Source organism: Macaca mulatta, chromosome 20 (assembly GCF_049350105.2).
Source record: "Macaca mulatta isolate MMU2019108-1 chromosome 20, T2T-MMU8v2.0, whole genome shotgun sequence".
NCBI lineage: Eukaryota > Metazoa > Chordata > Mammalia > Primates > Cercopithecidae > Macaca > Macaca mulatta.
Window position 1 is genome coordinate 43,050,330 of NC_133425.1, and position 23,107 is coordinate 43,073,436.

A 23,107-nucleotide genomic window follows, 5' to 3' on the forward strand; every position below is an offset into this window, starting at 1 on the left:
TTTCCCCAACCTTATTTAAAAACATCTTTCATGGGAGCCTGTGGTTTGTAGGACCAACTGATTTATGAAGATGAATTGAGAGGGACACTGTAACATGGTCAGGTATCTGGACACTGATTATGGCTCCTGATCATATCATTAATCAGAAGAAACTATAAATTCAGCCCAAGAATATGAATTTAGTATGGCAACAAAGAATGAATAACCCTATGGAGCAGAACATGAGCCCTTCCTTGTCAAAATTGTGCAAAGTGGGAGATGGAGCTTTAATTTCTCAGAAGGGTTTATAAAAATAAAATTAAAATTAGGCTAATGGATTCTAATACATGCTAAGATCATTGCCTCTAATTACAATTGGATCTCTTCCTCTGAATCCCAGAAGACTAAGATAAACCTCCATCCCCAGGCATTAACTCACCCAGCTTTTTTCCCTCTCCCTTCAGCTGTTCCAGTTGATATTCATTCTTTCCTCTATATTTTGTACCTTTTTCTCTACTTACTTCTTTCCCTGACTGTATTTAAGTGCTCCGCGGCTATTCACCTCTCTCAAGGGCCTGTCTTACTTCCCTTCTTTCCTTCCCTTTCAGGCAGCTTAGAAAAATGCTTGCACCATCTTCATGTCCTCAATTCTCAGTCACTCCTTGTAATGCACAGTCTGGCTTCTTACACTGCCATTCTACAAAAACCACATGCAACAGGTTGTTAATCTCCTCCTAATTGATAACTCCAGTGATCTCTTTTCAGATGCCCGTCTATTTGACTTCAAAGACATTCAGCACAATTGAACACTCCTTCCTCCTCTAAACACTGTAAAAGCGTAGAAGTAATCTTTGATTCCTCTCTGCCTGCCTCACCTCTTCTCTTCTAAATCCAGTCCTGTCAGAATTCTGTTTTCTAAATAGTCCCCAAATGTTTTCCCTAGCTCCCTCTTCCCACCTCTTCACTTCACTATAGTCCAGGTCACCATCATCTCTCCACTGCAGGCTCCAACTAATCTCGATATGTCTACTCTGCCCCGTGTAAGTCATCTCTATATGGCAGCAAGAGAGCCACCGTCATGTGAGTTAATATGTATGTAAAGTGCTTAGGCAGGGCCTGGCCCATATAAGTACCATATATGTGTTTATTACTATTGTTGTAGACATGTAGATTATATTGAGTCTTTTCCTTGTTTGAAACCCTTTTAATAGATTTTCATTCCACTTAGATGAAAGCCAAATGCCTTGTTGCCTGTAGGGCCCTGTGGGGCCTTAGCTGTCTCCACCCTTATCTCTTGTCACTCTTTTGCTTGCCTATTATGCTCCAGACACACTGGTCTCCTCTAAGTTTCTCCAGCACTTCAGGCTCTCTCCTTCTCAGGGCCTTTGCACACTTTTGCTTCTGCCCGAAGTGCCTGTTACCAGACCTTAGCACACTCCTTTTTGTCTCTAAGTCTCAGATTTAATGACACCCTCTAAGAGAGTTATTTTCTGACCATCAATCTAAAGTAGCCTCTGTCTTCAGTCACTAATATATTACCCTTTACTTTTATTATGTTTATTTATATAAATTTAATCATCTCTCTCACTGAAATGTAAGTTTAATTAGAGGATTTTATTGTCTTAATGACACATAGTAAATGATAACTATTAACTGAATCAGTTCATTAATGGCAAGTTTTTATCTTCCAGAACAGCTCAGATACCTTTTCTATAAAGTCCTTGTCAATTCCCTGAGGCTAAGTTGGATGCTCCCTCTCTTGCCCTCAAAGTGCCCATTAAGAGCATCGTATTTAATATCCTATTGAACTCCATATGTAGTTGTCTTCTGTCTTACATGGTGAGTTCATAAAGAATAGAGAAAATGTTTCATTCATCTTTCTGCCATCCTAGTGCTTACTAAGTCTGGATGCATGAAAAAATTAGCAAACTCTCAAAGGTTTCTCGCTAGCAGAAACCTTTCTAGTGTACAAATTGTAGTGTTGGATTATCTCATTGATATAGAAAACCCTTATGTTTACTTGCAAAGAGTGATGGTAGAGTATCTCCTCTGCAGTTGGGTCCCCTGTGTGAATCCGCACTAGAAACAGTTTGGCCTCAACTCAGTGAAGATGGCTCTGCGGTGCTAAAGGCTCGGTGGATTCTAGAGTCTGCTGGGTGCCTCTGTAGTTGTTGGGTTTGACCCAGTGATGATAAATCTTGCCTCAAGTTGGCCCTTGCATTGTCTTTCCAGCCCAGTCTTTTTGTCATTCAAATGATCGTCAAGTGCCAAAAGGAAAGTAGAGCAGGTTTTCGTGCCCTTCCCCTCCAGGGCCTCTCTTCTTAGGTAGCTTTCACACTGTAGTAACTTCTCATATGGCCTTTGTATTCATTTCCACTCCTAAGTGGAATGGTGCACTTGGCAATTCTCTAGTGAACTGAAAAGTTTATGGTACAGCCGGTAAGATGCAGCAGCCTGACTTAGCGAAGAGAACTCTAGACCAAGTCAGTCCAGAAAGAGATTCTGCTTCTGGGTCTGCCACTAACTTGCAAAAGGACCTGGGCTCTTTCCCCTCTGTGGGCCTCAGTCTTCTCATCCATCAGGTGGATTACTGATTTTATCAAGGTAAGCCAATTTTCAGACAAAATCTTAAGTAGATTTTCAGCATATAAAATAGTTGTGCTGCTCTGGCTGAAATGGAGTCCTGCCACTAGTCTCTCTCATAGACCCCTCCTACAGCCAAATGATAGAAATGCCCCCCCTCCCATCTCTGACATTTTCAACTCAAATCCCAGGGAACAGATCCCATTGGTACAAGCACCCAAAGGAGAAAAATTAAAAACACATTGATTTACTGGACTTGCTTCTTTTTCCCCCATGATTCTAAAACCTGGTTTCTTATGGTTTACAACTAGGGACCTTTCTTTGCTTATAACCTACCACCTGAGGTGTTTCTAAATGACCAAAAAACCTGAGAGTTAAATGACTAGATTCTTGGAATCTATTCTTCCCTTTCTGCCTCTTCCTGCTCTGTTTCACCCTCATCTTACTCATCTTTCCTGCTGTTGATCTTTCCTGTTGTGTTTCTATGAGCTTCTCATCATTTGTTCTTCCCCTTTGTCATGATTAAAGCTATGAGAACACCATAGGTCAGAGTTTCTCCACCTGGGTTTATGTGGCCATTTTGGCATTGTTTCTAGGCAGTAAGCAAGACTGTTAGCACTGTCATTTCCTTAAGATAAAAATATAGAAAGACCAGTTACAGCAAGTACTTAGGAAGGGGTGAAAACAGTTTTACAAATCAATTCGTTGTGACAAAGTGTTCGGTATTCTCTTCCACTATAATCGCAGTCATTGAAAGAACTGCTGTCAAAAAGCATTGCCTGATTTATTCATTTCGGCCTTTGAAACTATGTGTTTGAGGTCTGGGAATACTTTTAAAAATTCATTTGTTTTCCTCTTAAATAGAAAGCTTATGTAATCACTAATCCAATATATAAATACACAGGGCCTAAAGGACCATTTTCTCCCAGGCCAAGTTGACTCTTGAGTCAAGTTTAGCTTTTTAACCATGCTTGATGTTGTTATTCCTCTGATATTTCTACTTAACTTTCCTCTGCTTTCCTATTAATTTTCACATGTTGCTGCTTTGGCTTGGTTGGAAATGTCAGAACAAGATGCCAGTGTGTCTCAGTCAGGACATGGCTGCGCTCAAACTGCTGTAGCCTGTTACTTGGCTCCTGTGGGAAAAATACTGGGGGTGCAGTGTTTCCAGTTGGAATTGAGATGTATGAAGCATCTGCCTGATATCTTTAGCTAATGAGGTTTTGCTGAAAAATGAGTGTAATGAAAAAATGCTGGATGTTGGCAGGACCTACTGATGAAGTCTAATGAGCATAAATGAGTGTTCTGTAAGGCCCCAAAGCAGAGGCATAGAATGTTTCAAATACACTGCCCTTGAGGCAAGAGCAGCCTTGGAGGACCCATTTATTTGTTGGCTCCTTTTTCTTTCCTTCTCTCCCTCCTCCCTTGCCTTTCTTTCAATAAAAGACCTATGTAAGCCAGACACAGTAGATTATTTTATGCAATATAGGGCATATTAAAAATAAAACTACTTAGACCAGGGCTCAATACAATTGCAAAAATAAGAATTATGAGCTTTACATGCTATGTGATTTAATAGAAAAGGCAGTCATTTTTATATTTGCTTGTCAAGAACTAAAGAACTATATTCTATCAAAAAGCAGATAAGGCCTGTAATCGCAGCACTTTGGGAGGCTGAGTTGGGCAGATCACCTGAGGTCAGGAGTTCAAGCCCTGCCTGACCAACATGGTAAAACCTTGTCTGTACTAAAAATACAAAAATTAGCCAGGCATGGTGGCACGTGCCTGTAATCCCAGCTACTCAGGAGGCTGAGGCATGAGAATCGCTTGAATCTGGGAGGCAGAGGTTGCAGTGAGCTGAGATTTCGCTACTGCACTCCAGCCTGGGCAACAGAGGGAAAACTGTCGCCAAAAAAAAAAAAAAGCAGATAAGAAAATAGGTGTTTTGTAAACAATGCTTGGAATTGAGTTTTCTTAAAACCTGATCTCAGGTGGCTGAAGAAGAGACTGTTGGTGGAATTTTGCAGACTCTGCTCCCCATGAATGTAACATGTTCCTGCACCCATGTTATTGTTAATTTATGCATCAACTTGTCTGGACCACAGGCTGCCCAGCTATTTGGTCAAACACTACTCCGAGTGTTTCTGTGATAGTGCTTCTGGATGAAATTAACATTTAAATCAGTAGACTGAGTAAAGCTTATTTCCCTCCTTAATGGGAATGGGCCTCATCCAATCAGCTAAAAGTCTGAAAAGAACAAGGCTGACCCTCCACTGAGGAAAAGGAGGATTCTGCCTGCGAGACGGCCTTCAGGCTGGGACATGGGCTTTTTTCCTGTCTTTGAAGTTGAACGGAAACATCAGCTATTCCTGGGTCTGAGCCTGCCAGTTTTCAGACTGGAATGACACTGTCTGCCTTCCTGGGTTTAGGCCTTCAGACTCAGACTGGAACTAAACCGTCAACTCTCCTGGGTCTCCAGATTACCAGCTCACCTGTATATCCTGAGACTTGCCTGCCTTCGTAATTGTGTGAGCCAATCCATATGACAAATCTCTTTCTTCTTCTTCCTTTCTCTCTCTCCTGTTTCTCTAGAGATCTCTGCCTACTATAGCAAGCAGCACATAATCTGTGAAATACATACTGTGACATGTGCCATATTGGCTTCAGAGCTGGACATACGTGTGGTCAGGTCAAACTCTATCACTGACTAGATGTGTGACCTTTGACAAATTATTTAACCACTCTCCACCTCAGTTTCCTCATCTTTACAATGGGAGTTCTTGTGAGAATACACAAGAAAGCTCTTGAGTAACATGTGGCACATAGCAAACTGTCAAGATGTATTAATTCCTTAACATTCCAAACCAGACTACAAAACAACTGTAACCAAGAACATAATGAGATAATTCTTTTTTTTTTTTTTTTTTGTACTTTAAGTTCTGGGATACATGTGCGGAATGTGCAGGTTTGTTACATTGGTATACATGTGCCATGGTGGTTTGCTGCACCCATCAACCCATCGTCTACATTAGGTATTTCTCCCAATGCTATCCCTCCCCTAGCCTCCCACACCCCGACAGGCCCCAGTGTGTGATGTTCCCCTCCCTGTGTCCATTTGTTCTCATTGTTCAACTCCCACTTATGAATGAAAACATGCAGTTTTTGGTTTTCTGTTCTTCTGTTAGTTTGCTGAGAATGGTGGTTTCCAGCTTCATCCATGTCCCTGCGAGGGACATGAACTCATCCTTTTTTATGGCTGCATAGTATTCCATGGTGTATATGTGCCACATTTTCTTTATCTGGTCCATCATTGATGGGCATTTGGGTTGGTTCCAAGTCTTTGCAATTGTGAACAATGCCACAATTAGTTCAACCATCGTGGAAGACAGTGTGGCAATTCCTCAAGGATCTAGAACCAGAAATACCATTTGACCCAGCAATCCCATGAGATAACTCTTATCTACACGCTGTCATGTATTTCCACATGTTGTAAATGGACATCTGTGCTTCCTTCTGTGTTACCCTCCTAGAAAAGACTCAGACACTTCTCACTGCCCCCTCCCCAAACCCAAACCTACTGATTTTTTCTTATAACAGTCATCTAGTTACCCACATAATCCAGTGGTAGCAATGCCTCTGAATGATTTAGTTTGAGTGCTTATTCTACTCTCATAAGCAAAATTGAAACTTGATATTTAATGGTGCCACTATATAACCATAACCATTTCCAGAGATTTTAGTGTAAAAGGTTGACTAGCCTTAATTGATTAAAACAGTGTAAAGATGACATTAATACACATGGTACATCTACAAAATGGAATACCAAGCAGAGTGAAAATGAGGACGTGTTCTATGTGTTAATATACGAAAAGAGTTCCATGATATATAATTATTAACTAGAAAAAGGTGCTGAGAGTAACTTTTGTGTAGAAATGTAAGAAAATAAGAATATATATTTGCATTTGCTGTTGTAGGCATGAGGAAAGTGTAGAGCAAGACATAAATAATCATAGCAGTGACTGGTTGTTAGATGGAGGGGAACTGTGGGGATGAAGGCCCCAGATGGGAATGACATGTCACTGAAAACTTTTTCATAATTGTTAAATTTTTGAACCTTATGAATGAATTATCTATTGAAAAAATTAAATTAGAAAAAAAGAACAAGGAAAAGGAACACTATTAGGGCGCATTCACATTAAGTTTTCTCTGTGTGCCCTGTGAAAGTTAGTTTAAAGTGTTTTATTTATAGCCCCCAGCTGCAGATCTCCTAGCTTTACTACTTTGACCTGATTTGAGTAATTTTAAAACTAGAATCTAGACAGGTAGACTTGCAGTGTCTTAATTACTGTAGTTTTAAATTTTGAGCATGATGAGTTGCAATATTAATATAGTTAGTGCCCAGCTTATAGAGAAGTTATACTATAAAAGTTCCTTTTCCACTGTACACTTAAAAATGGTTAAGACGTTAAATTTAGGTTATGTGGGGGTTTTATTACAATGAAAAAATGTTAGAAAAACACAATCTGACTTTATAGAAATGAAAATTTTGAGTGAGACTGTTTCTCACTACAGGGTTTTGGTCCTCAGTCATATTGTTACTCTGATGTGTACACTCTTTTATAGTGTATATAAATGTGTACATTTTACTGATTATTTTCTTTTGTTAAAAATATCCTTGTTTAGATTTGCAAACATTTGTTGGGTATTCTCAAGGGAATATTTGTGTATTGCTAATGAATGTAACCAGCAATACTAAAAAAAAAAAAGTTCTTCCTCCAGACCATCAAATGAATAACAATTGCTTTTCTTTTAGTATGAGGTACTGCCTACATCCTAAGTGAGAAAAGTAAGCATGAGGGGCCCCTGTAGTTTCACAGACCACTCATAGACATTCTAAAAGCTAAATAACACTTTCAAAGGCATGGCATGAGGTGGTCCAAGACTCGTGCCAAGTGTCTCATACAGGCAGTGCCAGCTATTTCTAGTAGGGACAAAAGATATTTGGATACCCTGATGTTTGGGGGAGTTTGGGAGGAGACTAGTTTAAAAGAGTGAGTCAGGATCTGCATAGATAAAAGAATGGAGAGAGCAGTCCAAATGTAAAGGGACAGTGGACAGAAACGTGAGATGGACATGAGTGAACTGTTTTTTGATGGAGTGCTCTAAAACAGATGGGAGACCAACAGGAAACAGTAGGTCATCCCTGAGTTGTAAAAGTCCTCGAGAAGTTTGGGCTTTATTTGGGAAACATTAGTTTTGGGGTAGAGTGGTAATATCCTAAATATTGCATAACTATATCTGTTTACTAACTCTTCTCTCTTCCCTTTCTTCATGCATTCAAGAAATATTTTTTGACCACCTCCTTTGTGCAAATCATTGATACAAGAAAATGAACCTGACCATAAAGCACAGACAACGGGCAAAGGCAGGTGTGGAGCAGAAAGCTGAGGAAGCCTATTGCAGTGACCCAGGGTTGTGATTATGTTACTGGCATTGATAGATGGCTAATATTTTTTGGACACTTACTTTATGCCAGTGTTAAATGCTTATATATTATGTATTATTCTCATAAACCTAGGAAATAGATATTTTTATTATTCCCAATTTATAGATGAGGAAACTGAGGCTTATTGAGGTTAAGTGACACAGCAAATAATAGTATAAGTATCATTGTGTAACAGATCAAAGTTTGCAAATATTTTACTTGCCCTCTTTTGTTTGATCCTCTCCTTTTGTGGTAGGCACTGTAAATATTTTTCCCATTTTACATATAAGCAAAGAATTGAGAAACTTGCCCTGGCAGTCATTCATCAAATAGTAAGGATAACTACTATGTTCCATGCATGGGGAGGTGGCAGTAGACCAGCTAGATCAAGTTCCCTGCTCTCAGGGAGTTACTTTCTGAAGGGAATGAATAACAATAAATGATATAATTTCTGTATCGGACAGGTACTATGAGGCAGACAAAATAAGGTAAAGTGGTAGACTGGGGTTGGAGATGCCTGAGGAGAACAACTTTGGCCATGGTGGAGAGAAGAGCCCTGTGTGGCAAGGATGATGGTTGAGACCTGTATGACCAGAGAGCATTCGTTCTGCAACCTGGAGGAGAAAACATACCAGACAGCTGTAACCAGTGCACTTGATGGGAACATAGTTGGCATGTTCAAGGGACAGAGAGGACCCAGGGTGGCTAAAACTTGGTGAAGAAGAGAAGAGAGAATAAGAAAGAAGAGGCAAGCGTGCCAGAGCTAGATTATGGAGGGCCTCTTGGGCCTGATAAGCAGTTTTGTTCTCATTCTACAGGAAGTTACTGGAGAGTTTTAGGCAGAGTGTGCATATGCATGTGCATGTGTGGGTGGGGTGTAGTAGTAGTGAGATGATCTGATTTACACTTTTTAATTACTGTTTTCAGGATGGACTGCTGTGAATGGGTGGAATGGGGTTTAAGACTGAGGTAAGTAGACCAGTTAGTTGACCAAGTAAAAGATCATGGTTACTTTAAGTAGGGTGGTATTAGCAGTGGAGAAGGAGAGAAGTGGTATGTTTGAGACATATTTTGGAGGTAGAGCCAATGTGATGACTTGGTGAATTAGCAGCACGTCACAGAGGCAGACAGTATACTATAATGGATAAGAAGTAGATTGGATTGCACATGTTTGAATCTCCATGTGGCCACTTAATAGCTGTATATATTAGCTTATGATGTTGGGTAAGTTTTTTAACCACTCTTTGCCTCAGTTTTCTCATCAGTAGATGAGAATAATTATAGTAACCTACCTAATAGGGATGTTTAAGAGTATATAATTTAATATAGCCACCTGATTCTCAGTAAGTGTTCTCAGTTTTGGTCGTTGTTTTGTTTTGGGTTTTTTGCTGTTATTGGTTATGGGTTTTGAAGGAAAAACTAATTTAGGATGACTTACACATTTTTTGGCCAGAGCAAATGAGCTCATAATATGGGGCCTTATAGAGATAAGGAATGCTTTGGGAGTTAGTAGATTTAAGGATAGAGATCAGGTCAATTTTGTCCACAGTAATCTAAGGCACCCATCAGATGAGCAGGATCATTGCTAGAGGAAGGGACAAGATAGGACTTGTATGTAGATCTTTCAATCTAAAGTCTGCCTTCTTTCTGCTCTTTGAGAGGCAGGATAAGTGAGTGATTATGAACACAGAATCTGCAGTCAGACTGCCTGAGTCTGAATTCTAGCTCCGCTAGGTCTGTGTCCTTGGATAAATTGCTTAAACCTTCTGTGCCTCAGTTTTAAACCTGTAAAATGGGATAATAGTTTGATAAAGCACTGAAACAGTTCCTGGCATATGGAGTATAGTTATGTAAAGTGTTCGCTGTTGTTGCCACTTTTAAATCCTGAACATTGCTATGGAAATGCAAAGAAAACAACATTTAAGATACTATGCAAAGGAAGGATTCACAGGATTCTGGTGACTAATTGCAGATGGAGGTTACGTAAAAGAGAGGCATCAAAGATGATTCTGAGGTTCTGAGCTAGAGTGACCCATTGAATGAGGATTAAAGAATAAGAACCTGTTTGGGATGGAGGTGGGGTTGATGATGAGGAGTCGAGTTTTAGATCTATTAACTTTGGAAATAGCCAAGAGAAAATGTCCGGAAAACAGTTTAAAATGTGGAAGCTAGAACTTAAGAGAAAGGTCAAGACTAGAAATATAAACATGGAAACATCTGCTTATAATAGCGGCGGCAACCTGTCTAGAGCAGCCACTGCAGGGACACCAGCTACAGTGTGGCCAGGGCTGCACACTCCATGGAGCCAGAGGGGGCCGGGAGCAGGCAGGAGCCCCACTCCCTACTGAGTTGGTGGGGCAGGAGCCCCATGCTCTCAGGTGCAGCTGCAGCTGTCCAGCCGCAGATCCAGACCCAGGCATCCTTGTACTCATGGGGGCTCAGAAGTGCCTGCTCCCGTTCCCTGGCCTCTCCCCACACCCGGCACCTGCTGCAGTATGGAACAAAGTTGTGACTGAGCCTGGGTGCTGATGCAACACAGCTGGGTGTGCACATGCTCAGGGCAGCATTGACATGCCAGCCCTCTGCTGCCTCAGCCCCCTCTGGGCTTTGAGCACAGAAGGGAAGCCGGTGGGGCTAAGGGCAGCTTGTCGTGGGCCTGCAGGTACCCCTTGGCACAAACAGCCTGGGCACCCTGGACAGCATGTTGATGATGGTAGGAAGCAAACAGGCTCCTGGGCAGCAGGTGTGGCAGGTCCCTGGTGAAACCCCACCTTCAAACCAGGGATTACCTGAAGCCTGAGGGCCAGTTTGCCACCCCTGGGTGGAGTCTGCAGCCCAGAGTGAGAACTTGTGCTTTTTCCAGGCCCACCCATGGCCACCCATGGACCAATCAGCATGCACTTCCTCCCTTCTGAGCCCATAAAAACCCCCAGACTCAGCCAGACGTAGGGACTACCAGCTGCAGGAAAGAGCTACCCACTTGAGGTCTTCAGGTCTACTTGACTCATTGGGATGACCTGCATGCAGAAAGGAGCTACCCACTTTGGGTCTACTGAGAGCTATTCTGTCACTCAATAAAGCTCCTTTCTGCCTTGCTCACCCTCTAGTTGTCTGTGTACCTCATTCTTCCTGGACATGGGACAAGAACTTGGGACTCACCAAATGACAGGACTGAAAGAGCTGTAATACAAACAAGGCTGAAACATGGACCGCCCCCCTCTGCCCGGCTCACCACATTGCTCACCCACATACCCCTCACTACCCCACGCCTGGCTCACCCTTGGCAAGTGTGGGATCCAGGCTGGTAGTGCAAGCTGAGCACAGCCTACCAGGCCACGTGGGTGGAACGAGCCCAGTTGGTGTGGACAATATTCAAGTAGAAGGCTCCACTGGCCACAGAGGTTTCTGGCTGGCAAAGTGACACCCCAAGGATCCTATGACACTTAGAGATAATAGCTTAAAGCTACTAGAGTGGATGAGATTTGAGAAAGAGAATGAATAGAATGAATATGTGACCATAGACTTGTGTTAGGATTATATATCTCCAAAGACAGGGCAGGATAGATTGTAGAGGGCAGAAGTTCAGAGGCAAGAAAGGTAAGGACATAGTTATAGTCTTATGTTTGAGAAATGAAAGGAAAAAAAATGGGTAGTAGCTAAGTGTCTTAGTTTGTTCAGGTTGCTATAACAAAATACCATAAACTGGGTAGCATATCAACATCAGAAATTTATTTCTCGCAGTTCTAAAAGCTGGGTGATCCAAGACCACGGTGCTGGTAGATTGAGTGTCTGGTGTGGGCCTGCTCTCTGGTTCATAAATGGTGCCTTCTCCCTGTGTCCTCACATGATGGAAAGGGTGCAGGGCCTGTTTTATAAGGATACCAGTCATGCTCATGAGGGTTCTGCCCTCATGACCTAATTACCTCCCAAAGCACCCCTCTCCATTCCCCAGCCCCTTGTCCCTTGCCAATACCATCACCTTTGGGGTTAAAATTTCAACCTGAATTTCAGGAGGAACATACACATTCAGACCATAGCATTAAAGAAGGTGTTAAGTCACCTGAGGATGTCTTTAAAAAGACGTTCAGAATCATTTGGGGAAGAACTAGCCATATAAAAAAATAGGATGATGGATAATCCAAATGTCTTAGAATGGTGGAAGCCAATGGGATCTAGGGCAACATAGGCATTATAGCAAATCTAGACAAGGAGGAGGGCAGCAGCTGTCCAAGGATAGGTGTGAAGATAACAATAAGCAAATGTGCAACTACAGCAAGAATTAGTACCCTTTATTGAGTGTTTTTGTGTGAAATACTGTGCTTAGCACTTTGTTCTCTCCCTAAATCTTCAGCAGTTTTCTGAGATAGGGACAATTATTATATTCTCTGTAGAAATGAAAAATTGGAAACCATTTAAATGTCCATCAACATAAACATTTTAAAAATAAAGTATGGTATATCCACAGAATGTCATGTCCTGCAGTCACTTTTTTTTAAATGAGGTAGATCTGCCAAAGAAAGATACCAGTAAAATACTTTTATGTGATAGTAAACACATGTGTGAAAACGTATCTGTTATCCATCTCTCCTAGTAGACTGAACTCCTCAAGGAGAGATATTGGATCATATTCATATTCTAACATGGAGTCTTGTGGATTAGTGTCCTCTTGGTCAGATGAATGAGTCACCAAATGTCTGTAAAATGAAGATTACTAGTACCACACAGGGCTTGAGTATGTGTGTATATATGTGTGTGTGTGTGTGTGTGTGTGTGTGTGTGTGTGTGTGTGTGTGTGTGTTTGTCTGTGACCTATGAGCAGAAAGTATTACAATATTATTAGGAAAAATGCCATTCAGAAAAGAAGGTATTAATTACTATTAGGAAATTGTCAAAGAGACTTCATGGGTTTTGAACAACAGTGGTGGTGGTTTGCTGGATGCAGTGGCTCACACCTCTAATCCCAACGCTTTGGGAGGTCAATGTGGGCAGATCGCTTGAGCCCAGGAGTTCAGGAACAGCCTTGGCAATACGGTGAAATCTGTCTCTAAAAAATATATATAAAAATTAGTCAGGTGTGGTGGTGCTCACCTGTAGTCCCACCTACTTGGGAGGCTGAGACAGGAGGATCACCTGAGCCCAGGAGGTCTAGGCTGCAGTGAGCCAGGATCACACCACTACAATCCAGCCTGGGCAACAGAGTGAAAACCTGTCTGAAACAAACAAACAAACAAACAAACCAATGGTGGTGGTTTGAGGAAAATGGTAAAAACAGAACAGATGGTTTCAACTTTGGCAGTGAAAGGAAGAGTTTTAGGAGTGGGGCTGTCCGAGTTGAATTCTTTCTCTCAGTGGTGAATGGGGCAAAGCGTCCCACTTGGGCTGCAGTTCTAAGTCCAAGCTCATTGTGGTAGATGGTTTGTGAACCAGACTATCTGAAATGCTTAGTTTTTACAATGAAAGAGCTCTTCAGCCCTGTAATAGTGCCCTAATTAGATGCCCAGTATGATTCAACATGTATAGTGACCATTTTAGACCTGAGTACTCTGTTACACAAGTGGAAACAATATCCTAAACAGACCTATGATTCAAAAAGAAGATTCCAGTTTGCCAATTACAATCTATAAGTTGCCTTATTTATTGTTATTGAAATATCATCTGTATTCTAGTATGTTTTCATTTGCTTTTTATTTAAGAATCCCATAACTGTCCTGAAGATTGTGCATAATGGCCTATTCTAAGGTTACTCTTCCTTTTAAAGCAGTAAATACTAGATCTCATCCAAGAGAAAGAGAGCTTAATTTTTTCATTTATTGTTAGAAATCTTGATGAGGCTTTGAAAACTTAAGTTTTTTCTCATCCTTTTGAGAAACATTTAATTGTAAGGTCTTTATCAAGTAAAAACAGAATTTATAAAATTTTAAATGGGTATTTGTTTTTGTTGGATTGTTGAATCACATTTTCTCTTACACATTCATTTAAATCCAATGAAAGTCTGCCTGAAGTGGCACTTTCACGATGATTCTGGGAACCATCCCTTTGATTGTATGGTATTTACTGCTGATATATGTATGCCGGTGTTTCTTGCCTTCCATCATACATAAATTTCAGTGGCATATTGAATACCATAGAGAGGAACTGATTGATGATAAATCAAATGTTTTACAGCATATTATTGGGACTGTTGGATTCATTACTATGAAAGAGTTATGTTTGATCAGTATTTTCAGAGCTCCCTAATACTACAATTTATTGGTGCTTCTTAATGTTGTCTGTTAATTATATACAGGTTCCAAAATTGGGTTCAATTTAACATGTATAATACACGTTATGGTGAATCTTTATCACACAAAAAATGAGTAGCAAATATCCAACACTACCTTTGATTAGAACTATTAAGTCCAACAGCTTGTATTTAATGAACATAATGTTAATTAATAGTCAACTGGGTAGTTCATGATCTATTATAAGAATTATCTATTAGAATAAAGCTATTTAGATGTAGAAGGTGCCAAAGGAAAATTGGCTAACAAGAAAGGGAATAACCTCATATGTGGTTAAGATGTCAGATGAACAATTTTAACTCACGGTCTTTTTTTTTTTTTTTTACAGAGAATACATAAATTGGGTTTTTATTTTTAGTCCTCCTCTTCCCTTTAGAGTTAAATGATGGAAAATGACTCTCAGTCCCCAAACTACTCTTATGCATCATTCAAAATAGCCCTGACAGGCTAGCCCCTGTGGTGGTGATGAGGTTTATGGCTTTCCATTCCTTGGTGTTCCATTACTCTGTCTACACCATCAAATTGATTAGTAGGCAGTGGCGAGCAAGGAAAGAAAGGTGGCCGCTGAGAGCCAGCTAGTGCCCATCGTTTTAATGAACTGCTTAGAGATGGTTAATATTGTCCTTGATTCTCATTGTAGCTGATGATGACCAGATCTTTTAAAATGTTTTCCCCCTCCCTTATTCTACATTACAGGGCCCACTGGAAAATGATTTGGTAGTTCATGTGGCACTTATAGCAGAAAGCCAAAGGTATGAAATCCAAGTGGGTGGTGTGTTTTTTTGTGGGGAGGGAAGGGGAAATGATTGCTTTATGTTTACAATATCGAGTATGGTAGAAGATATTAACTTCAGAAACTCCTTTACAGGCTTTCAGGGATATCATTAATGTCACTTTAAATGGCCAACATATTATTCTTTTCATGTTTAAAAATAATTTTGTTTTAGTTGTGAATATTAAAGACTGTGACCAGTGCCAGTGTTGCCTGGGTTGTAGTTTTGAGAAATTCATGCAAACACATGGGATTACCAAAATCAGTGCTTACCCTCCCTGCCAGCCCCTCATGTTTCCATCTGATGCTTCGTGGAGGATCCATAAGGGCCTCTGAAGTCTAGTGCAGATGGCAAATTGCTAATACTAACAAATTAATAATGCCCTCCAAGTTAGCATGTTCCCTTTTACCCTCCTCCTTCACTGCTTCCTAAACTGTAAATGTGTTTTTTAAAAACATCTCTTTTTTTCCCTATGATCTTTAGACTTCAAGTTTTTCTGAACACATATGGTATTCAAACTCAAACTCCTCAACAAGTAGAACCCATTCAGATATGGCCTCAGCAAGAGCTTGTGAAAGTAAGTGATTCTGCCTTTTACTTTCCTTACTTTGTAGAGGTACTAGAGCTTGATGGCTGGACTTAGTTTACAGACAAGTCACACAGTTAAAATCTGATTCTGATATAGGACCAGTAATCCAAAAGCTAATAATTAAATTGAGAATTCCACTTTAGTGGACATTGTTACTAAAAAAACTTTGCACTCTGTGTGTGTGTGTATACATTATGTTTATAGGTCTTGTTGATTTCTACTTCTTTCTGAACTCTATTACTAACCTAGGATGAGCAGTTAAACAACAAGTTAGTCTTAATTTTAATAGAAATAAAATTATCTTATATTTTGATTTGATTTTTTTTCTCTTTTATCAAAATGTATTTTTACATTTTGATTTGATTTTTTCCTTTTATCTTTGATTTTTTCGTCTTTGATTATCAAAAAATATTTAGATGTGAGAAGGTTTGTTTAAAAGAAAACCTTATCATACCTAAATATTTTTGATATTTACTACTTTCCTTTTTTCTCTTGCCTTCCTGTTTGGTGTCTGAAGTAATTTCAGCCCCTTTGGTTTGCTGGGTCTCAAAGCAATTATAAAGTAAAAGTAACATCTGTATGTATCATTGATGTAGTTCCATACGTATTTGGGATGGAATTAAAAGGTAACGTTTGAGGCCTTTTGCATGTACTGCTCTGTAGATGGATCTGTTATTGCCTATGCTTGTGAATATTCTTGCTCATTAGAGACAGGATATTGTTGACTCCCACCGACTACTTATTTATAAACTGCCATTTTTATTTAGTAATTGTTAAAAACAACATAAGAACAAACTGCTCAGTGTGTAGAAGAAGTCTTTATAACAGTATATCTCAAGAGGACATGATTAAGTTTATTAGCTTAACATAAATAGTTGTAGTCAAAGTCTTGTTGCTATGACACAAAAATGAAGGCTTAGAGAAGAAAGGTACATATTACATGAGAAAATGCAGGACTCTGGTATCAGGGCTGGATCTTGACATTAGGCAACACAAACCAGAACCTGGGTGTCAGGTCGCCAAGAGCACCAGCTCTTGGAGAGTCCTTACACCTTCTCTAATAAATTTAACCACCGCCACCTTGCCAAGAGATAAAGCTGAAAATACAAGGATCCCTAGAGTAGGTAACAATTTAAACTCGTACCCAGATGTACATAATGTTACAAGGCAAGGATTGGAAGCAACATGGAAGGAGAGGGAAGGATGCCAAAATCTAAGGCTCCCACGCTGTGCTCTTAGTATTTAGCTGCAGGCTGTCGGCTGCTAATACACTTTTATGCTCTCCTGCTGAAAGCTCTAGAGAACGCCAACAAAGCTTATTCTTTGATAAACATACTCTTAAAACAAATTAACCCAAATCTGTTTTTTCTAGTCTAATTAATATTAGCAACTTATTTTAATAATAGGTGAGTTTATATCCTACCAGACAACATGCAATCAAGATTTAAAAGGCTAACATGGAGAGCAAATAACTTGAATGTGATATTCATTCATTCAGCAACAAACACATGCTATATGCAGAGCACTGTGTAGGACACTCAGATGAAATGACTTTGTCCCTGTTCTCAGTGACCTCTGAGTTTACTGGTTTGACAGAAAAAAAACAGTGAATTACGGTTCACTTTGATAACTGTTATAATAGATGTTCATACAAAGTGCTTGTGGAATTAGAGGCAGTAGAAGGCCTTCTGTTACAGAGCAAGTGAAGACTTAAAACAGTTTGTGGCTTATTTTATATCTTGTTTTAAAGATGGTGTTAACAAATGACTTGCAATTTTGGTGTCGTGTGGCTAAAAAGACAGACTTGTGAGCAAGAGCCGACCTTCCTGTGCATGTGTTGAGATGGAAGATTGTTTTTGGTTGTAGCTGTAGCGTCTGTGTTCCTAAGTAGCTACTCTTTGGAATTCATCCTCTAAGATATATTGCCTAGTATTCTGCTCCTTATAAGTCTGCCTTTTCAAAGTAAAGGTGTTCCCTCAAATCTTAGCTGATGCACATATTCTTATGCTAGCGGTTGCTCCCTTTCTTCTGAGAAGCCACTCCCTCCCTCAGCCCACTGAAGAGGATGTGAAGGCAGACAGCTGAGAGCAGGGTTTTTACACAGCATGTGGTTAATATTCATGATGTGATGACTGTAGTGTGATTTGCTTCATGGGGATCGGAATACAGAAATCTGCTCTATGGTACAGTCCTAGTATGAAGTACTTCTGTATTTCTGGGTAGTTTGGTCACTACTATGTCTTTCGGTGCACTAAATGTTATGAATGTGTACAACATGGGGGCAGTGTTATATGCACCCTGGAATGTGGGGAGCACTAAATAGTCACAGACCTGCCGTACCATGGTTCAGAAAGTTAAGGAGAATCATTTTACTGTAACAAAGAGTAGTATTTAAAGGAAACCCACCTAGATCAACACATTTTACTATACATTTATTTCTGAAAATTTGAAACTATTAATATATGAGGTAAAGGGGGCTGCATCTAGTGTTATGTGCTGTGGTTTCAGTGCAGCTATCAACATAATGCTTATAAAGCACCATTTCTGGCCAGTTGACTTTGTCTAAAATCACTGCTATTCCAGAATCAATATTCACAGCACGTGTGGCTCAGGAGAATATTCAGTTGCTCCCTCATTCATCTATCAAGTATTTCCTGAGCACCAGCTACATACTAGGCACAGTGCCAACTTGGGCTGCTGTTCTACAGGAATGTACAAGTCGAAAGGAGAAAGAGATACAAACCCAACTCTCACATAGATGTGTGCACTATGTCAGTGAACAGAAAGCTCTGGCAACACCACTAATTTTGTATACAATGAAGTTATTATGTGAAATCGGTCCAAATCACAATCACTAGATTGTGTAGAGATAGTTGGTTTAATTTTCCATTTAGGAAAATATCGGTTAGATTTATTTCTCTCATTAAATGTAAAAATAAATTGCAGACAGATCAAAAATTGAAAACTTTTAAAATTTTTAAAATATAAAAGCACTAGAATAAAAAATACGAGAATATGTTTTAGGTGTTGGGAGGGGAAGTCCATTTTTAGAATGATACCAATGCCAAAAAGCCATTGAGGAAATGATTGACAAATACTGTATAACTAAATATAGCAAACAGCCTGGCATATCAAAGGTGCTTGTGAAATTTCCTAGTAGAAAAATGTTTATATTGAAATACCACATGTTGAAATGAGATTCCACCTACTGTGCAGTCATTCTCACATTTCATAACAACACTGAAGAGGAGCAAACTGGGCAAAGTATTTGATTTAAGGGGCAATACTCTTAATATACCAAGATTTCTTAAAACAAAAAAGGATGCCAAATTCCCCCATAGAAAAGGGAACAAATGAAAAAAGTTACAAAACATACAAATAGTCATTAAATATATTAGAAAATGCTGAACCACAAAATATTTTAATATAGTAGTTTAAAAGAAAAAACAAAATATTATTTTGACCCAAGAAGGTGGCAAGGCCTGTACACAGTTAATACCAGTGTAAATTGGTACATTATTTCTAGAGGGTGACCAACCTCACATTATATTTCAAAGATAATGTATTCTCTTTGATCCAGCAAGTCTAGGAAATTATCCTGCAGATATAATGACACACTGTCCAAAGATGTTTATTGAATTATTTTTAAAATAACAAAAAAAAGTGGGAGCTACCTTTATCAGGAGATAGGAGTTAAAAAAGGTAAAGGGGCTTCTTGATTAGATTAAGTGCTCAGCTCTGACACTGATTAACTCTTAATTCATTCCAAGACTGTTTTTAACCTTCTAGAAATTCTAGAAGTTTCTGTTCCACTGTGTCACCCTTCCCTATTTTGTAATACTTCTGCAGACTTTTCCCCCTCAGTTTTTATTTATTTATGTATTTATTTTTGAGATGGAGTTTCACTCTTGTCACCCAGACTGGAGTGCAGTGGCACCATCTCAGTTCACTGCAACCTCTGCCTCCTGGGCTCAGGCAGTTCTTCTGCCTCAGCCTCCCTAGTAGCTAGGATTATAGGCGTGTGCTACCACGCCCAGCTAATTTTTGTATTATTAGTAGAGACTGGGTTTCACCATGTCAGCCAGGCAGGTCTTAAACTCCTGACCTCAGGTGATCCACCCGCCTCGGCCTCCCAAAGTGCTGGGATTACAGGCATGAGCCACTGTGGCCAGCTTTCCCCCTCAATTTTAATATTTCTTCAATCATTTCAACATAGAAATGTACAGAAAAAGTATAGACTCATTTTAACATCTTTTTTGTTTGTTTGTTTGTTTGTTTGTTTGAGACGGAGTCTTGCTCTGTCGCCCAGGCTGGAGTGCAGTGGCACGATCTCAGCTCACTGCAAGCTCCACCTCCTGGGTTCGCGCCATTCTCCTGCCTCAGCCTCCCTAGTAGCTGGGACTACTAGGCACCCGCCGCCATGCCCAGCTAATTTTTTGTATTTTTAGTAGAGACGGCGTTTCACCGTGTTAGCCAAGATGGTCTCGATCTCCTGACCTCGTGATCTGCCCACCTCAGCCTCCCAAAATGCTGGGATTACAGGCGCTAGCCACCACACCTGGCCCATTTTAACATCTTGAAACTGGAATACCACAATATTAAGTTTAAGAAATGGGACACAGAATATATGTTATATGAACCCATTTATGGAAATATACACACATATTGACATGTGTATAATATGAGTATATATTTATTGATGTACTTTTAAGAGTCTTTAACCCTATCTATACTCTTGGTGCCCCTTAGGGATCATACAATAAACTATACTCCTTTCAGCATATACCAGAGAAGTAGTTGTTGCAAAAGGGATTGTGAAAATAAACAGGAACATTCACTTTGAGTGTATGGTTTGAATATTTCATAAAATGTATATAATCAGAAAAAATCAATGAAGACATTTTCATTTTGGTGGGAAATACTTGAAGGTGGAAATTTAGTAGGAGATTATGGGCCTAGTTTTAAAAATGTTAAACAATTAGATTTTTTTAATGATACAGGAAGCCTTAGCCTCTTTGTGTTCTTTTACGAATCAGAGCCATGCACGTTGTACATTTATAGCAGTGTAAGAACAATATCAAATTTAAGAATGTTGCTAAGTAGATCTGCAAAAGTTTTGCTCTCAAATCTCTCAGTAATCCAAAATCTAAGCTAACATCTTTGGCTAGCTTGTCTTCCTACAAGTTTTTGGATTAGGGTTCCCTAGCTTCTTTCTCTCTGGAAAGATCAGAAATTAACAGGGCAATACTCAGGGTCAAGAAAGTAACATGGATTCTTACCTGACTCTAACTTACAAACTTGTGTCTTAACAGGCTTATTTCCACCTGGGTATCAATGAAAAGTTAGGACTCTCCGGAAGGCCAGATAGGCCCATTGGCTGCCTCGGTACATCAAAGGTACTCATGAAATGTCCTCAAAAAGTAGTTTTGGGATTCTCATACCACATACTGAAATGGTGTTTGACCTGCTATGCATCCTTTTTCATTTTCATTATGTATTCAGACTACTTATCTGAAGTATTATTTTCTGCTAGTAAATCTTATTTTGCATAATATCGTGGAAGTCTTATCTAAGCTTTGTAAAATATCTAATCATAATGATATTTACTCACAGACTTTTTCTATCATATTTGAGGTAGACTGCTTTAAGTTTATTAGTATACTGATTCAATCAAGAAACTAAAATTTTTAAATATTATATGGATGTCACAAGCTATTAATTTATGTGCTTATTCAGAATTAAACATCAGTTTTTATTTTTATTGAGACTTATAGTACTGCACCTTTGCCTTTGGTATGTTCTTTAGTTATTTGTTTTAAAACTTTTTCCCTTACAGATTTATCGCATTTTAGGAAAGACTGTGGTTTGTTACCCGATTATTTTCGACCTAAGTGATTTCTACATGTCTCAGGATGTTTTCCTGCTGATAGATGACATAAAGGTAGCTTCGGAACACCTTTCTTAAAAATGGAATGACTTTGTTTCCACTGATTTTATCATATGTTACTATATTGAGTACTCCCAGATATCTGTGATACTAGGTTAACACAGTGTAAAGCATGACAGTAAAACCACCTGCATAGCTTTGGAGAGTGTAAATTACTTGCAGCATTGGCATAATAGGTGACCTCTGTCTTATATACAGTTGTATGACTGCTCATTGTGCCTTTCTACAAATGAAATGAAAAGATACAATTCAGAAAAACAGGGGGACCTATTTTGAAAAATATGTTCATATGACAGTTTATCTCTTTTTGAACAAAAGGTAAATTAGCAAAATAATTTTATTCATGAAGAATATCCAGTAAAACCTCAACTAAGTCATAACTCCATGAGTTAAAATCTTCACTCCCTTTTCTGCTTACAGAGCAGAGAAGGTTAGAATCATGATTTAAAGCATGAAATCTGGAGCCAGACTGCATTCGTTAAAATCTTGGCTATGCCACTTGCCAGCTGTGTGTTCTTGGGCAAGTTACTTAACTCCTCTGTGCCTCGTTTTCCCATCTGTAAAACTGAATAATAATTAAGGGGTGTTCTGAGGATTAAATGAGTTAATATATTTAAAGTACTAAGAATAGTGCCTGGCATATGGTGAAGTATTATATAAGTTTTTGATGTGATGATGATGATTATATTTAAGTCTTTGAGATGACTGATTGATTGACAGATAGATAGATAGATAGGTAGATAGATAGATAGATAATTAGTCAAATAAAGAACTGCCTCTACATTGCTAATGGTCTGTATAAATTCAGTCCAGTCTTCTCCACCTGCTGTAATATAAATCCCTAGTAATATGAAGTGAGTTAATCTTCTGAATGGCTGGCATGATTGTTCCCCCTGAGGCCATTCTTGAACTGTACATTTTAGGCTTTTTAAAAAAAGGAGGCCAAGCACGTTGGCTCATACCTGTAATCCCAGCACTTTGGGAGGCTGAGGCAGGTGGATCACTTGAGCCCAGGAATTCTAGACCAGCCTTGGCAGTCTCTAAATAAATAAACAGATAAATAGATTAAAATTTTTTAAAAGAGAGGAAAAAAACCATTAAAACAAATGTAGTGTGATTACTTTTAACAATGAAGTTTGAAATCACTGAACTCCAAGAGGTGTTCAGCGTAACTTGCATGTACCCAGAGAACCTGCTAGAGCACTTCTACACCTGAGTAGTCTAAGTTTTTCAGGGTTGGATTGTGAACTGTCTTGCTACATAAGAATTTTGTTGGCTCTTTGGCACTCATAGTTGAGCATCCTGTTCGTCTTAGATACTGTGTCATTCTGTTTTGACAGAATGCACTGCAGTTCATTAAACAATATTGGAAAATGCACGGACGTCCACTTTTCCTTGTTCTCATCCGGGAAGACAATATAAGGTAGGTTGATACAAGAAGTAAGGTGCAAGTGTCTCACTGCCATGAAC

The 23,107-nt window shown here is 39.4% G+C and overlaps 1 protein-coding gene across 11 annotated transcripts in view; it reads left to right on the forward strand.

The window, feature by feature from the left end:
- Positions 1-23,107, forward strand: part of PHKB (phosphorylase kinase regulatory subunit beta) — a 225,514-nt gene that overhangs the window by 158,978 nt on the left and 43,429 nt on the right. For all 11 annotated transcript variants that reach the window (XM_077984034.1, XM_077984031.1, XM_077984029.1 and 8 more), the window contains 5 exon segments: positions 15,025-15,080; positions 15,585-15,678; positions 21,003-21,086; positions 21,527-21,631; positions 22,978-23,060. In XM_077984034.1, coding sequence (XP_077840160.1) covers positions 15,025-15,080; positions 15,585-15,678; positions 21,003-21,086; positions 21,527-21,631; positions 22,978-23,060 — 422 coding nt within the window.